Raw genomic sequence first — 16,484 nt, forward strand, 5'->3', positions numbered from 1 at the left:
ACCAGAGAAGGTATCAAATCACCAAAAATAAGTTCTTGTAATTTTCCCATTTTCCCTGTCTTAGGTTCTTCAGTCTCACAAAAAACCCTCTATATTCTCAAATTTTCCTTTCAATCTGCCCCTTCTCCATGTATGTCTTATTTTTAGGCTGAGTAGAAAGTGGAGCTACTTGCTCACAGAAAACAATGACCCTTTATTGTGCTTCCATAAAAAGTTCAACTTTTGAGAGTACATATTCCATAGAATGATTTATTACCACCCCTTGCCATCTCCACAGTCTTCTTTTTACTATGGAAGATATTTTTGACTGATAACAGCAACTACTGGTATAGATAGAGAGATACATAGATAGAGAAGGGATATTGATTTCCAGTTCATAAAGCACATTCATATTGACACTCTTACTTGTTGCATGTAATAAGTGATTTTTTTATGCCCAGTTCAGGGATTATATATATTTATATATTTATGTTATATAGCTTGTGCTGTATATTTATGAGATATATATACATACACAGAAAGTTTTACATATATATTTATATCACCTTAGAGAGCTGTAGGAGGTGAAGTAAAGTTACTGGAATTTAAAGTCCAGATCCTTCCACTGCTTCACGCTGCCAGATGGATTTCATTAAAAGAACAATCTTTGATTTTTCTCTCCTTAATGTATTTTCCTAAACCTCAGTAATACATTTTATCACTTAGTGAGAGGTTTTTCTACACTGTCTTATATCCTTTCTCTACCCTTGGTGCTCTTATCATTTCTAGCTGGTTTTTATTTAGTAAATACTTAATAATATTAAAATTATAGTAACTAAATTTCATTCAGTACATGTACCGGATACCTTTCATGGGCTCTGCTATGTATGTCAAATGCTTTTCATGGATTGTTAAATGAATCTGGAAACAACCCTTTGTAAGTAACATTATTAGACATGTTTTCATAAATGAGGAGAATGAGGCTTAGATTGTGATCGAAGTCTTGGAGCTGGGAAGTGGTAGAGCGGGGGTTGTGCGGGCGTGACGTCAGGGCTCCTGCATTTGACGTTTTGCTCTGCGTCCCTATCAAGGCCTTACTCCACGCATATTTATTCATATCTGATGTCAAAGTCTGCATTCTTAGGCTGGGACCCTTCTGCCTGAACATCACCTATTTTCAAGAAGCCTTAATGTCTGCATGTTACCTTCTATTACTGTATTGCAGTAGAATAAAATGTAGAGATTATAAATTCACACTTGAGTTAGACCAACCTGAGTGAGAGGCCTGCTCAGCCTTTTAGTTGCTCTTTGACTTGAGGCTATTTGGTCCACATCTCTAAAACCTTTGTTTTGTTACCTATGAAGTGGACACATCAATGACACCCGTCCTCGAGTACTTGTGAGGATTACGAGATGTAAGACTTGTAATGCACATATATGGTATTTGGCCCAAAGTGAGCTGTCAGTATATTTTGTCTTAAAATGGAAGGGGGAGAAAAGGTAACTATAGGTTTTTTGGCTAAATGCTGCAGTGCCAAAGGCTGATAATGTTTGCTGTTGCTTTGACTCCTCTGTCCTATGCAAAGCTTCCATCCACAAACTTCTTCCTGACTATAACTTTCCTTCTGAAAAACCGATGTGCCCAAAAGGGAGACACTTTGAAACTAGGTAAGAATGACAGATGTGATGATGCTTCCTGTTGCAGGCACACTGCGCTTTGGAAACATCTTTTCATGGTGATAGGGGAGAAAATAGAGGGTCCCGGAGAAGTAACGCCTGCTAGAGTGTAGTCAGTAGGGTAATAATATGGATGTAATCATTTATAGTTTTAATTTGAACATTTCACCTAAAATGCCATATGGTATGCTTGAATGAGATATTGTTATGCTACATAATTGCATACTTATGATTTTGTAATAAAAGTGGGGTGCTATCTGTGCCAGACCCTATATATGCAAAATTTAAAAAATTTCTAGTGTTGCATTCATTGTTTTATATATATATACACATATATGTGTGTATGTATATATATGTATATATATTCATTTGTTTTAGTCATAGAAATACTTTACAAATCCACATCCATTTATTCTAAGCAAATTCAAGTGGTTGAAATTTCTTATTCCAAGAGTGATTGGGATTTTCTATTATATATTCATGAGAATGATACAATTGCCATTTCATTTCCTTCAGTTTAGAGCATGCTATTTTAACTCCTTTTGACCATCTGGAAACTTACTATATTCTCTACTTACTACCTAGATAACCTACAGCAATTGTAACTTTTAATCTATGTTTCCTCATCTATGAAATGGAATAAGTAAAAATAATTTAAATAATGAAGAATTAAATGAGCTAATTTAGGAAAAGTGCTAATCTCAGTGTTTGGCACAAAACAGACATTCAGTAAGCAGACCCTTTCCTTAGCATCCCCCACATAAACAGAGAAACTAATAGTCACTTTCAAATCAAATATAGACTAAACTTTTATGGTAAATAGACATTCTTGACAGAATTCAGTGGGATGCAATGAAAATTTTAGACAAAGCATAACCTGTAATTTTCCAGTTGTGTTTTTAATGGACAAATAACCAACACTTTCTGCTAAGCAGATGTTAGTTCTACATGTAACCAATTTGCAGTTTTCTTTGTAGTTGTTGCTATTCTAAGTGGAACAATATGCTCCACTTAGAAGATAAAAAAAATTGTATTCAAGTATAATACCTCCTCAGATGGCAGGAGGAAATGAAAATAAAATATCTGAAGTTTTCTATTTATATTACTAAATTTTTAGAAATTTTAGCCATTCAATAAGTAGTATCCAGAGGTTTACTGGATACTTTGGATCTGAAGTGATTTCACCAGGTGCTCTACACATGCTCGATCACTTGATTATAGGCCTCTGCACTCAGCTTGTATAAAGAAACAGCCTTGATTAAAGAGTCCAAAGCAGCTTTAGCTCTTCCCATATACCTATGCTGCAGAGAGGCATTTGATATTTTTATGAAAAAGTTAGATTAAGACTAAGTCAGTATATCAGTGTTGATTTTTAATGATCAAATACCTAGTTAACTTATATATGATCTCTGTATTATCGTTCAATTGATCCTCTCTTCATTTTAGAGTTATGATATTTTGTCAATAACAGTGTTAGCCCTGGCCAGTAGCTCAATGGATTGAGTGCTGGACTGCAAAGCAAGGGGTCGCTGGTTCAATTTCCCATCGGGGCACATGCCTGGGTTGCTGGCCAGGTCCCCAGGAGGCAACCACACATTGATGTTTCTCTCCCGCTCTAAAAATAAATGAATAAAATCTTTTGAAAAATAACATTGTTAGCCCATTAACAAAAGTGTAAATACCTAATGAGATTCAGAGTTTCATTGCAGTTCTATAATTGTACCCTAACAATGCCTGGGCGGGGTGGGACGGGGGTGGGGGATCTGCTATTTGTTAAGCAAAATCCATATTTTTGTTAAACTCAATCTAGGAGAAAAGTAAAAAAGTTCTCATACTACTTCCAAGAGCATATATGATTATAAGTAGGATGAAGGAAAATGAGGAAAAGCAAGACTGATAAACAAGATGAAGAGCAAATTATTTGGAACTATTGTCTTTTAGAAAGTGGCGTATGTCATCATTACATACTTCTACATTCTGTAATTATGTTTATCTGCTAACTTAACTTTTTGTATCCATATTCTAGGTCTCCCTCCTTCCCTTACTGAATTACATCTTGATGGCAACAAAATTACCAAAGTTGATGCAGCTAGCCTGAAAGGACTGAATAATTTGGCTAAGTAATAATCTTTAATGAAATTCTATCAGTAAAATCCTATCAGCAAAATGGCTAGGTGTATTAGTGCCCATGTGCTCATAATTAGAAACATGATTGATTTTGGACTGCACCACATTTTTTGTTGCTGTTTATAACAACCTTGGACTTCAGCTAGCCCAATTATTTCTTTAAAAAAATCTAATGAAATAGTACATTTACTATAACTACCAAGTCAACTTCCTATTTTATGAATACCCTGTGTCATTAGATTCAGGTGTATCTTATTAGAAAGTATTTAAATCAGTATGCTCATTATGTTCTAACTTAACTTGCATTGAACAGAAGTTTAGCAAATCATAACACAGTGTCCAGAATTTGAAAATGCATTAAAATGAAAGCTACCAGGATATGGAAATATTGGGCATCCTGTACCGCACTATAGAGTTAGAACAGTTATGGTGAGATTTTCTAATTCTTATTCAGAAGAGCTTAAAATGTCCCTAGATACTTAATGTAGTATAAAAAAGATTTTTAAAGTGTCTGGCCCTTCTTCACTCCCCACCCCCACGATAGATCATCTCTAGTTCCTGTCTTTCTTTCTAGCCTAACTATAATATTCCTATATTTACAGTCTGGTTAAGTAATAAAAAGAGGAGAGTTCTGGAAAACTATTTCAGTTGTCTTCAAGAAACACTTTGTTCTTGATCCACCAGCACTGTTGAATGTTTTTACAGAGGAGCATGGTGTGATGCCAAATCGGCTCACTCCTCTCTTTGTATATACATTTCATGGTAGACAAATAAATGCAAAATATTCAGTTCATCTTTGAAAAGCACCCACTCCCAGATGGGTACCTCATGCAGCTTGCCCCTCTTCTGGGAAATTTCTCAGTAAGCCCCGGGACGGTGAGAGCCAAAGATGAGCATGTGCAAGTGACAACAGCTGCAGAGCATTATCCTGGTGTGTCACAGGTGATAAGAAATCCTTTATCTGAAGCTATTTAATTTCAGCTTCTAATGTAGAAAATATTTTTCAAAATAGTATTATGCAGCACCCACCTTTCTTTGTTGATTCAGTCCCTCTAGCTGCAGAAAAATGTTAGAAACTGAGTTGCATTACTTGTGTAAACTGTCTTTAGGACAGCAGTTAGTACTGGGTCATTGCTCAGAAGAGCAGTGAGGATAAGAACAAAAAACAGCATAACATTCTAAATATCATAGGTCATTCATAATATTTGTGCCTTTTTAGGAAAAAAAAACTTCTGTACTGAAAATGATATGGATATCTTGAGAGTCTAAACTTTAATACCAATACCATATGCTTGGCATTAAATAGAAAGAAGCATAAAGAACTAGTAAACTTTGAAAGGTCAATAGAAGTGAGGATTTCTGGTTAAATGGATTTGAGCCTCACTGACCAAGCAAACTTTGCTAACTCTAGAATTTATCAAACACATTTCTTTTGGGAATCAAATTAAGAAAAAAAAATGTCTATTAAACCATCAAAATCTTGTGCTACTTGCTCCTTACTGAAGTTGGAAGAGGAGAAATATTTTGGTGCTGAAATATCAACACTGTGAAAACCAGGGGATAGCAGCCACTGATCTCAGATCGCTGCTGCAGGCACATGTTCCAGCTGGTGACTGGGGACAGAGGGGAGGAAAAATGTGTATGTTCCACCTAAAAATCATTATTGTCAGGCAAACTTTCCTTTCTTATGCATACATGCATACCATCGTATATATCAAAATTCATATCATTATATCATCATCTCTCCCTATTCTTGGATGGAAAGAATTGTGGGTGTTTGAGCCATGTGCTGTCTGCCTCACAAGCCTAGGATAATACAAGCCTAGTCTTGAACATACTAAGTTCTTGAATACATAAATAAATTATTTAAACATTGAAGCTTCCTTGAATAAATTATTAGGAATATTATATTCTAAGAAATGTGTTAGCCCAAAACAGATGTAGGGCTTGAAGTGTAGTAAAAATAGGAGACAAGATTCTGAAATTAAAATAAAAAACAGAGAAGTCCAGAAACAAGAGAAAAATGCCTAAGATGAAGAGAAAACCAAAATATTCTGAGCCAAGTTTCCAGGTTAAGAATCTAAAGCCAAGATAAACCAACTGTGCTATTAATTCCCTAAAATCAGTACACTTTAATCTTAGTCATTTCAAACAGCAAGTCATGATTAAAATTTAGCCAGAAGCTAAATGTTAAAAGGGTTCAAAGGTCAGAACTAGCTAAAGACAAGCAGAAACCTATAAAACATGCCCTAGTCTCTTCCACTGCATTTGAAGAAACCCAGTAGATTCTTTCTCTCGCTTGAAGCTTTCTGGGTCTCTTCCAAAATCTTCTTGATTCATCCCTAGAGATGTAAGTCAGAGATGAGGCTCAGAAACTAGGGATGTCAGTAACTGGTACATTTGCTTAGTAATAGATGGTCATTCACTCTTTCAAAGTAGTGGGAGATCCTAATTATGGTGACTGTTCTGGAAGGTAAGCTTATTGACTCATCAGAATCTTATACCTTTTATTTCCAATAAATAAATCTATGCAATAAACATACAGTTGCTTAATTTCCAAAGTAACCAAAACAATAATAGTATTCTTTTAATTTTTTTCCCAAATAAATCCCCTACATTCACTGTATATAGAAGTCAGTTCAACAGCTATTCATTGATTATGTCAAGCTCTGTGTTAGTACTGAATATGCCACCAACAGTCACTGTTCTCAAGGAGAGACCCACAGGTACACAGTCTCTTGAGTTACCAGAGGGTGACAGAAGGATGCTTGCTGTATATGAGCATTTCCACTTAATTTAGTACTGTCAGAAGAATTTTAAAGAGGGTAAACTCTAAGCTGAAATCTTAAGAATAAATGGACTTTGTCCAGGTTCAGCAAGTTTGCAAAAGCACTGTAGGCAGAGGGAAGAGTAAGTGCAAAAATGAAAAACGTCCTTTTGCATGACTTGGTTGATCACATGTCTGTAGGTACCCAGGTGTTGTGTATGAGCTTGTTTCCTCTTTTCTGTTGTAGGTTGGGACTGGGTTTCAACAACATCACTGCTGTTGAGAACGGCTCTCTGGCCAACACTCCTCATTTGAGGGAACTTCACTTGAACAACAACAATCTTATCAAAGTGCCTGCTGGGCTGGCAGAACATAAGTACATCCAGGTAATGCAATGTCACTAACCATTGTGAGCAACTTCTAGGGAGCAAACCCTCTTTACTGGGGTGCCAGGAGGTAGGATGCTCCTCTTAGAAATCATTTTTCAGAGGGAAATGTTTAATGTTTGCACATAAATGGTCATTCTAGTTTTATAGATTTAAATGATTATTTTTTTAAAAACTAGGACTATTGCCTTGAACTTACTTGCTTCCAGAATGTAATATTTTTTTATGAGGCAAGGTAGTTTCAAGTAACAGGTTGGTGTAATAAATACATTCTAGTCAGAAGAAATGATAAAACCTGTGATGTATAGATATGGAATCAAATCAGAGTTTAAACCTTTAGCCTCAGCAGATGTCATATAGGTCAAAACTGAATGTTTATCCAGCAGTATGACTGAATTAACTTTATATAAATTATAAAGTTATAATGCATTCAAAAGGGTAAGATGATATGGTTTAACGGTCACTGTGGTAATAGAGCTTTGCTGTCTGTAAATCTATAAATGTAAGACATGCTATTAGTTTAAACTGTGATAATAATTTTATATATAACAGTATAAGACTTCCATTGTTACTTTGAGGAACTAAAACCAACAAGTTATTCAAACTGTATATTTTTTAAAAATTCAGTAATGTGGTCTTGCTCTTCTATAGATTTTACATATTTGCTTATTTTATCTAAATTTTCAGCTTTTGAAAGGCCATATTTAAATTGTTTCAGAGATAGGCACTTAGTTCAACTATGGTGATTCAAAAACTCTACCTTGACAATGACACTATGTTGCAGGGAAAATCATTTTATAAGTGTGTTCTTTTTGTAATCTAGAATTTCAGCTTTACAGCTTGGAGTTCAAAATAGGTTTCCCTTCTACTCTGCTCTCAACAATATGAATAAATCACTGATTTTTTTCATTGAGTTGTGACAAGACTCCAAATTAAATTGATACATTGCAATTTTCATTATCTTGTGCTAATTCTTTTTCAGTGGGTCTTTGGTGATGATAGAGAAGTGAGTAAGCAGGGTTTGAAGCCACAAGTAAAACCAGGCCACTTGGAAGACCTAAAGGAATAGCTTTCATTGTTACTACTAAGATTTTAGTTGGTAGTAGATTTTGTTTTCTTCATTTGGTTTGGTTTGGTTTTCAGTTTTAGATCTCAAGTAATCATTTGCACCTTCTTGATTGCTGTTTTTCAAATGTTAACCTGAACACATTATTAAGTCTATAAAATCAGTTTCATGGGTTCATTAGGAACATTTATGAAATGGGATAGTATGGGGTAGGGTGGGATGAGCCAGAATAAATTGAATATAAAAGAAAATATCCTGTAATATTAAGTATTTAAAAATCGGTTTGTATATACAGATTTTTTATATTAAACTGTAATTTATAATGTGTTTCACATTATGGATCACAAAGAAAAAAATGAAACATACTTGTTTGCATCTTTGTTGAATATAAGTAAATCTCATGGGCTTTCATACAAGGTCCCACATTCAGAAGGGCCTCGCTCTTGGTTTTCCTTATCTAATCGGTCCTCTGTGTACCCATTTTACCCCTCTTCCTTTAGGCACCAAGGGATTCCACCTACCCTTGTTCCTTTTCTATAATTATATAGTTCACTTATTTTAAGGAAAATAATAGAGTTGTTCAACATCACCACAATCCAGTTTCAGAATATTTCTATTACCCTCAAACTCAAAATATTCTCTTATTAATTTCTAGTCAGTTCTCAATCTCATCCCCAGATACAGAGAATCATTAATATTCTTTCTGCTCTATGCATTTGCCTTTTCTGGACAATTCATATAAATGTAGGACTTCTGGCCAAGATGGAGGTGTAGGTTCCTCACACAACCAAAAGAAGGATAACAACCAATTTAAAAACAAAAATACATCAGAATTGCCAGAAAATTGAACTGGATGGAAGTCCAATAACCAAGGAGTTAAAGAAACATTCATCCAGACTGGTAGGAAGAGCAGAGATGGGCACCTGGGGCAGAGAGGACACTTGACAAGGCAGCAAACCAGGTGGGCAAGGAGGTGGCTGGGGGACCCAGAGGTCCCACATTCATGTGCAGATAAGCTGGGAGAAACAACTGGGGAATGAGACAGACTGTACAAGCCAGGGCTCTAGCGTGGGAAACTAAAGCATCAAAACCATTGAATGTAAAAACCTATGGGGGTTGCAGCAACTGGAAAATCTCCCAGTCTCACAGGAGAGTCTGCAGGAGGGGACCACAGGATCCTAGGATATACACAAGCCCACCCTCCCAGGAATCAGCACCTGAAAGGACACAATCCACTTGTGGGAAGCAAGGGAAGTGAGTGAAAGCTGGTGGAGAGCCAAGCAAGCGGCATTGTTCCCTCTCTGACCCCACCCACATGTGAAGCACCACAGTACAGCAAAGTGAATTGGCAATACCTAATGCCCCACCCCTTACAACATAACAGCTGTGCCAAGACAAAGAAATATGGTCCAAGTGAAAGAACAGATAAAACTCCAGAAGAAGAACTAAGTGACAAGGAGATAGCCAATCTATCTCATGCAGAGTTCAAAACACTGGTAGGCAGGAGGCCTACAGAAATGATTGAGTATGGTCGCAAAATAAAGAAAGCAGTGAAGGCTATGCAAAGTGAAATAAAGAAAAATATGCAGGGAACCAACAGTGAAGGGAAGGAAACTGGGACTCAAATCAATGATTTGGAATAGAAGGAAGAAATAAACATTCAACTGGAATAGAATGAAGAAACAAGAATTAAAAAAAAGGAGAGGCTTAGGAATCTCTGGGACAACTTTAAAAATTCCAACTTCTGAATCATAAGGGTGCCAGAAGGAGAAGAGGAAGGGCAAGAAATTGAAAACATAATTGAAAAAATAATGAAGGAAAACTTTCCCCATATACTGACCAGCACTTGTTTATTGATTTGTTGATATCCATTCTGACAGGTGTGAAATGGTATCTCATTGTGGTTTTAATTTGCATTTCTCTGATGATTAGTGATGTTGAGCATCTTTTCATATTTCTATTAGACATTTGTATGTTCTCTTTGGAGATGACTCTATTCAGGTCCTTTGTCCATTTTTTAATTGGTTTGTTTATTTTTGTGTTTCATTTTGTAAGTACTTTATAAGTTTTTGGATAATAAACCCTTATCATCCCTGGCTGGTGTAGCTCAGTGAATTGAGCATGGGCCTGTGAACCAATGGTTGCCAGTTTGATTCCCAGTTAGGACACATGATTGGGTTGTGGGCCAGGTCCCCAGTGGGGAGTACGCAGGAGGCAACCGCACATTGGTGTTTCTCTCCCTCTCTTTCTCCCACCCTTCCCTCTCTCTAAAAATAAATAAATAAATAAATAAATAAATAAATAAATAATCTTGGAGAAAAAACCTTATTAGCTGTATCAGTGAATATGATCTCCCATTCTGTGGGTTGTCTTTTTATTTTCTTGATGATTTCCTTTGCTGTGCAAACACTTTTTAGTTTAATGCAGTCCCATTTGTTTATTTTTTCTTTTGTTTTCCCTTGCGTGGGGAGATACATCTGATAAAAAAAATTGCTATAAGCAACATCTGAGGTTTTGCTGCCTATGTTTTCTTTTAGGATTTTTATGATTTCAGTTCTAACATTAATTCTTTGATCTACTTTGAATTTATTCTTGTGTGTGGTGTAGGAAGGTGGTCTAATTTCATTTTTCTGAATTTATCTGTCCATTTTTCCCAACACCATTTACTGAATAAACTATCTTTAGTCCATTGTATGTGCTTACTTCCTCTGTCAAATATTAATTGACTTTGAAGGTGTGGGTTTATTTCTGAGCTCTCTATTCTGTTCCATTGATCTATGTGTCTGTTTTTAGGCCATTATCATGCTGTTTTGATTAATAAGGCTTTACAGCATAGTTTCATATTAGGCAGCATGATTCCTCCTACTCTGTTCTTCTTTCTCAGGAGTACCATTGCTATGTGGAGCCTTTTGTGGTTCCATATATATTTTTGAAATATTAGTTCTAGTTCTGTGAAACAAGCCATTGGAATCTTGATTGGAATTGCATTGAATCTATAGATTGCTTTGGATAGCATGAACATTTTAATGATGTTATTTTTCCTATCCATGAACATGTTATATGCTTCCACTTATTTGTATCTTCTTCAATTTCTTTCTTCAGTATCTTATAATTTACTGAGTACAGGTCTTTTATATCCTTGCTTAGGTTCATTCTTTGGTATTTTATTATTTTTGAGGCAATTGTGCATGGTATTGTTTACTTAATTTCCTTTCTGTTAGTTCATTATTGACATATTAAAATGCAACTGATTTCTGGATATCAATTTTGTACTCTGCTAGTTCGATGAATTCATTTATCAGTTTTAGTAGTTTCTGGGTGGAGTCTTTAGAGTTCTCTATGTACAATATCATGTTACCTGTAAATAAAGGCAGTTCTACTACTTCCTTTTCAATTTGGATGCCTTTTATTTCTTCTGGTCTGATTGCTGTGGATAGGACTTCCAGTACTATGTTGAATAAGAGGGGTGAAAGTAGACATCCCTGTCTTATTCTCAATTATAAGAGGAACCTGAATACTTGTAGTTTTTTCCCATTGAGTGTGATGCTAGCAGTGGGATTATCATATGTGGCCTTTGTTACGTTTAGGTATGTTCCTTCTATTCCCACTTTGCTGAGAGGTTTTATCATAAATGACTGCTGGATTTTATCAAATGATTTTTCTGAATTGAGTGATAGCATCCTGTGGTTTTTATACTACATCTTATTTATGTGGTGAATCACACATATTGATTTGTGAATGTTGCTAGTACTACACCTTTTGATTACTGTAGCTTTTGATTATGTTTTGAAATTGGGAGTGAAGATATTCTAACTTTCTTCTTGTTTTCCAAAATTGTTTTGGCTCTTCTTGTTTCTTTGCATTTCCATGTAATTTTAGGATCAACTTTTTCATTTCTGCTAAAATAGTGTGCTGGGATTTTGATAGGGATTGTATTGAAACTTTAGATCAGTTAAAGGAGCATTTTTATCTTGATAATATTGAGTCTCCCAATTAAAAAGCATGTAATATAATATCCAAGCATGTAGATCTCTTTTATCTTCTCTAATTTTTCACAACAATGTTTTGTCATTTTAGGGTACAAATGTTAATGAGTTCATTTCTGGGTTGTTTTTTTTTTGATGCTGTTATGAATAAATTGCTACCTTAATTTCATGTTGAATTGTTTGTTGCTGGTACACAGAAATTCAACTGATTTTTTAATCTTGTTCTTCTGTTCTAGTACTATGCTAAAATAGTTTTTAGTTATAGTTAGACTTTTTTATGTATTCTTTTGGGTATTCTATATTCAGGAATTGTCATTTGTAAATAGACAGTTTTAGTTATTCTTTTTTTATCTAAATTTCTTTAATTTCTTTTTCTTGTTTCATTGCAATGGATAGAATCTCTAGTGCAATGTTGAATAGAAGTTATGAAATTAAACATCTTTGCCTTGTTTTCTATTTTAAGAGGGAGTTGGACAATCAATTAAACCAATTTATGTTTCTGAGATAAATGTCTTGGTCTTTATGTATAATTTTTTTTACACGTGAGATACAGTTGTCTTATAGTTCATTAACATTTTTGTCTACATTCATATGAGATATTTGATTATAGTTTTATTGTGATGATTTTTGTCTTGCTTTAATATTAGAAAATATTGACCTCATAGAATGAGTTGGGAATCTAATTTCCTTTTTACACAGACTAATACTTGCTTTATATCTTGATATTTTCTTTCCTCACCTTCAATATTTGCCATAAACTCTCACCAAACACCTTTCCCCTTTCTTGCTAATCACTGCTAGGAAATAAAGAATGGTAAATGACAATAAGAAATGTTCTGAGTTTGAGAATCACAGAAAGCCCTTTTCACTACTAAGCGAGTGTGAGTGTTCTGGTAGATGGAATGGTATATCAAGTCAACTATGTTAAAACACCTCACAAATTTTATAACTTGCTTCAGAAATTGTCACCTTATATATCATTATAGTTAGCCTTGATTGTATGGTTGTATCATCAAGTCATTTATTGCTCTTCAGAATTCACATCTACATAAAGGAAGTAAAAAACCTCATTTCTTAAATCCTTTTTCTAAGGCTGATATTTAGTATCCCTACATAAATCTATGAACAAATTACCATTATCTTATATGCAATCATAAATACATTTCAGAAAAAAGCCTGATGAACTATAACGTATTTATAGACTATAATTTGTAACAGAGAATACATTAAAAAAAACTTTATAGGTATATTTATTGCAATTGCTGTGACACATTTTCTTACAGTTTAAGCTGATTTTGATTTCAGTATTGTATATCCTCTTTTTCTTTACTATTTATTACTTCCTCATTTTATATAACTTTATCAAAAGTTCTATTATTTATCTTTGCCCCTGAAAATATATTCCATATAGACACAATTTATGAAATATCAATGAATCCATTCATTTATTCTTGCAGCATGTGTTTATTGAACATCTACTCTGTCCCAGTAGGCACTAGAGATAGAGTCAGGAACTAAACAGGAAGAGGTTTTTCTCCTAATGGAACTTTTATTCTAGAGGAGGAAAATAGACAAAAATAAATGAATATAAATGCTATATAGTGATGATTGCTATAAAGAAGAATAAGTTTATTTGGGACAGAGAATGGCAGAAGGAATGATTGGGTGAGACTTTTTTACTAAGGAACAATGAATGACATGAGGCAGTAAGCCTGTCAGACATCTTGGAGGAGATGATTCCAGGTGGAGGCAATGGTGTATGCCAACTTGATGGGGAACCATGCTGTGTATGTTAGAGGAGAAGGAAGTAGGCCAGGGTGGTTGTATTGAACAGTAAGGGGAGATGAGGTCAGAGCAGAAGGGTGCCTGAGCATCCAGGATATGGAGCCAATGGAAGAACTTTGGGTTTTATTCTAGACATGGGAAGCCACTGGAATGTTGAAATAAAGAAGTTATAACTTTGCTGAGTTTTTAAAACATTTGTTTTGTGAACTAAAAAAAAAGAAAAGAAAGGATAGACTTTAGGAAAACAAAAGAAGAAGGAGGAAGAAAAATCAGTGTAACTTCAATAATCCAGAAAGAGATAATGGTGGCTTTGGAGAAGGATTTGGGAGTAGACCTGGGGAAAAGAACTGGATTATATGCATATTTTGAAGTTTGAGCTGGCAGGGTTTGCTGCTGGTTGGGGAGAGAGTGTGATAGAAAGGAAGGAGACAAGATAATGACAACGTGTTTAGCTTGAGAATCTGAAAAGCTTGTGATGCTGTATACCAAAATGAGGAGACTAAGAAAGGGGAAAGCAAGTTTTAAAAGAAAGAGAGAAATAAAAAATTTGGGTTGAGTAGTATTACAGTATTTAAACTGAAAAATGAAAATACTTATAAAGAACAAAGTATTTACATGAGGAGCCTCAGTACATTCAGAGGAAAATAATTATTCTCCATTATTTCATGCTGCAGGTTGTTTATCTTCATAACAACAACATCTCTGCTGTTGGATCTAATGACTTCTGCCCACCTGGATACAACACAAAGAAGGCTTCTTATTCAGGAGTGAGCCTTTTCAGCAACCCAGTTCAGTACTGGGAGATTCAGCCATCTACCTTCCGATGCGTCTATGTGCGCTCTGCCATTCAGCTGGGAAACTACAAGTAACTCCCAAGAAAGCCTCCATTTTTATAATGGCAAAATCCCATTAAAGTCATTGCTCTGAAAAAAAGAAAATGAAAGCTAGATATTGAAATCCTAACTGCAATGTGGATGTCTTTCCCACATGACTTATTATGCATAAAGCCAAACATGCAGTTTAAATAATTGCCTACAATAAAAAAGTATTTTGCCTGAATTCTTTTTTGAAGCTTTCTGTTGATGTTAACTGAGCTATCGCAGAATTCTTATTTCACTAAATGTAAAATTTGGAGAAAATATGTATGTCCAAAATTTAGTAAAGCTTCTCTTTTTTAATTTTCAAGAGAATTCAAATTTTAAAAGCATCAATCTTCTGTAACTCATAGGATGGTTAGTGCCTTTGACTTAAAATCAAAAGTCAAATTCCAGCTTTGTATTAATCCCCATTATTTACTGGAAAAGCCTCATTTGAATATGTAAATTCAATATAGGCTATGTAAAATTTTTAATGTCATTATTTTGAAAAAAATAAATTCACAAGTTCACACTCAAAAGTAATATTGTATAGAAACATAATTGTAAATCTTTCCTAAAATTAATTTTCTGAGAAGAGTGGACATTGCTTTCTTGATAGAAACAGCACATTCTTTCAAGTTCTTAGATATTTCTTCTGCTCCCGTCCTTTCACATTTGTGTAGTATAACCTACATTATCTATATTCAATGTTAAGCTGGTAAAGCACAAAACTGACTTTTTCTGATGGCTTGGAAAGGTGATATTTTATAGTTATTAAGATCTAAATCAGCTTTAAAACTATCATGAGTAAAATTAGGCTGCTTACCTAAACATTTCTATTATTACTGGATGTATTAGATATTCATTGCATTTAGTTAAACCTTCCTTCAATTTCAGACTGTTTTTCTCAGGATTTAGAAACAACTATCAAAGCAGACCATTCAACAAGCCTGGGGAATGGGATTAATTATGAAGAGTAAATATTTATCAAAGAGTGTATTTGTTCCATCAACGTCTAATAAGTAAACATGTGAAGACAGTTTGTTTCTTTTACAACATTGAATGTTTTATGGTTGTAAATACAGAAAAACAAATCCAAGCTTGTTTAAACTATAAAGGGAAATACAGAATAGTCCTTCTATTAGGTGAGCCTTTAGTTGCAGTCTGATAGAATTCTAGCTGAGTTTCTCTGCAGTTCTTTCAGCTCTGCCTTCCCTCACTACATTCTCAGGATGGCTTCTCTTATGTTTGCAAAACAGACATCTCACCTCATAATTTATCCCATTCAGAACACAAAAGAATGTTAGCACATTTCCCAGGAGAGTTCATGAGATTCGTTTTGACTTTTGCATATCAACCTCACAACCCTGTAGAGTCAATGAGTACATACTGTTACTCCCATTTTGTAGAAAACTAAACTGAAGTCAGTAGAAATAACTTTCTTGTAGTTAAATACCTGCTAAATACCTGCAATAGAGCTTTTTCTTTTTTCTTTGCAAAAAGGCAGGGTCTGGCAGAAAACAGAATTTACCCCAGAGAATGCACATGAAGGTGATTTAATGAAGGGACTGTGACAGGGTAGGCACAGACTTTATTGCATCAAAGGAGGGACAGTGAGACACCCAGAGACTGGCGATGGCGTCAAGCCGTTCCCACCATATGGCTGAATGCAGGGAAAGAAAGTGAGTTTCTGGAGCCAAGTGAGAGGACTGCTATGGAGTACTTTCATGCCCAGGGAGCCTTGTTCCTGGAGGAACACGACTTCTACCAGAGGTGACATACTGAAGCAGGATATATACTTTTCTCTCCTAATACAGATCCTGTCGCTCACTGTTCAAACCTAAAGGAAAGACA

At 35.0% G+C, this 16,484-nt stretch overlaps 1 protein-coding gene across 2 annotated transcripts in view; it reads left to right on the forward strand.

Annotated features, from left to right (window-relative positions):
• Positions 1-15,129, forward strand: part of DCN (decorin) — a 42,090-nt gene extending 26,961 nt beyond the window's left edge. For both annotated transcript variants that reach the window (XM_028532444.2, XM_028532445.2), the window contains exons 6-8: positions 3,683-3,776; positions 6,798-6,936; positions 14,448-15,129. In XM_028532444.2, the coding sequence (XP_028388245.1) occupies positions 3,683-3,776; positions 6,798-6,936; positions 14,448-14,642 (428 nt within the window). In that variant the 3' untranslated portion in view covers positions 14,643-15,129. The remainder of the gene's footprint in view (positions 1-3,682; positions 3,777-6,797; positions 6,937-14,447) is intronic.
• Positions 15,130-16,484: the final 1,355 nt, after the last annotated feature.

The sequence above is a fragment of the Phyllostomus discolor genome, chromosome 2, assembly GCF_004126475.2.
Source record: "Phyllostomus discolor isolate MPI-MPIP mPhyDis1 chromosome 2, mPhyDis1.pri.v3, whole genome shotgun sequence".
Lineage (NCBI taxonomy): Eukaryota > Metazoa > Chordata > Mammalia > Chiroptera > Phyllostomidae > Phyllostomus > Phyllostomus discolor.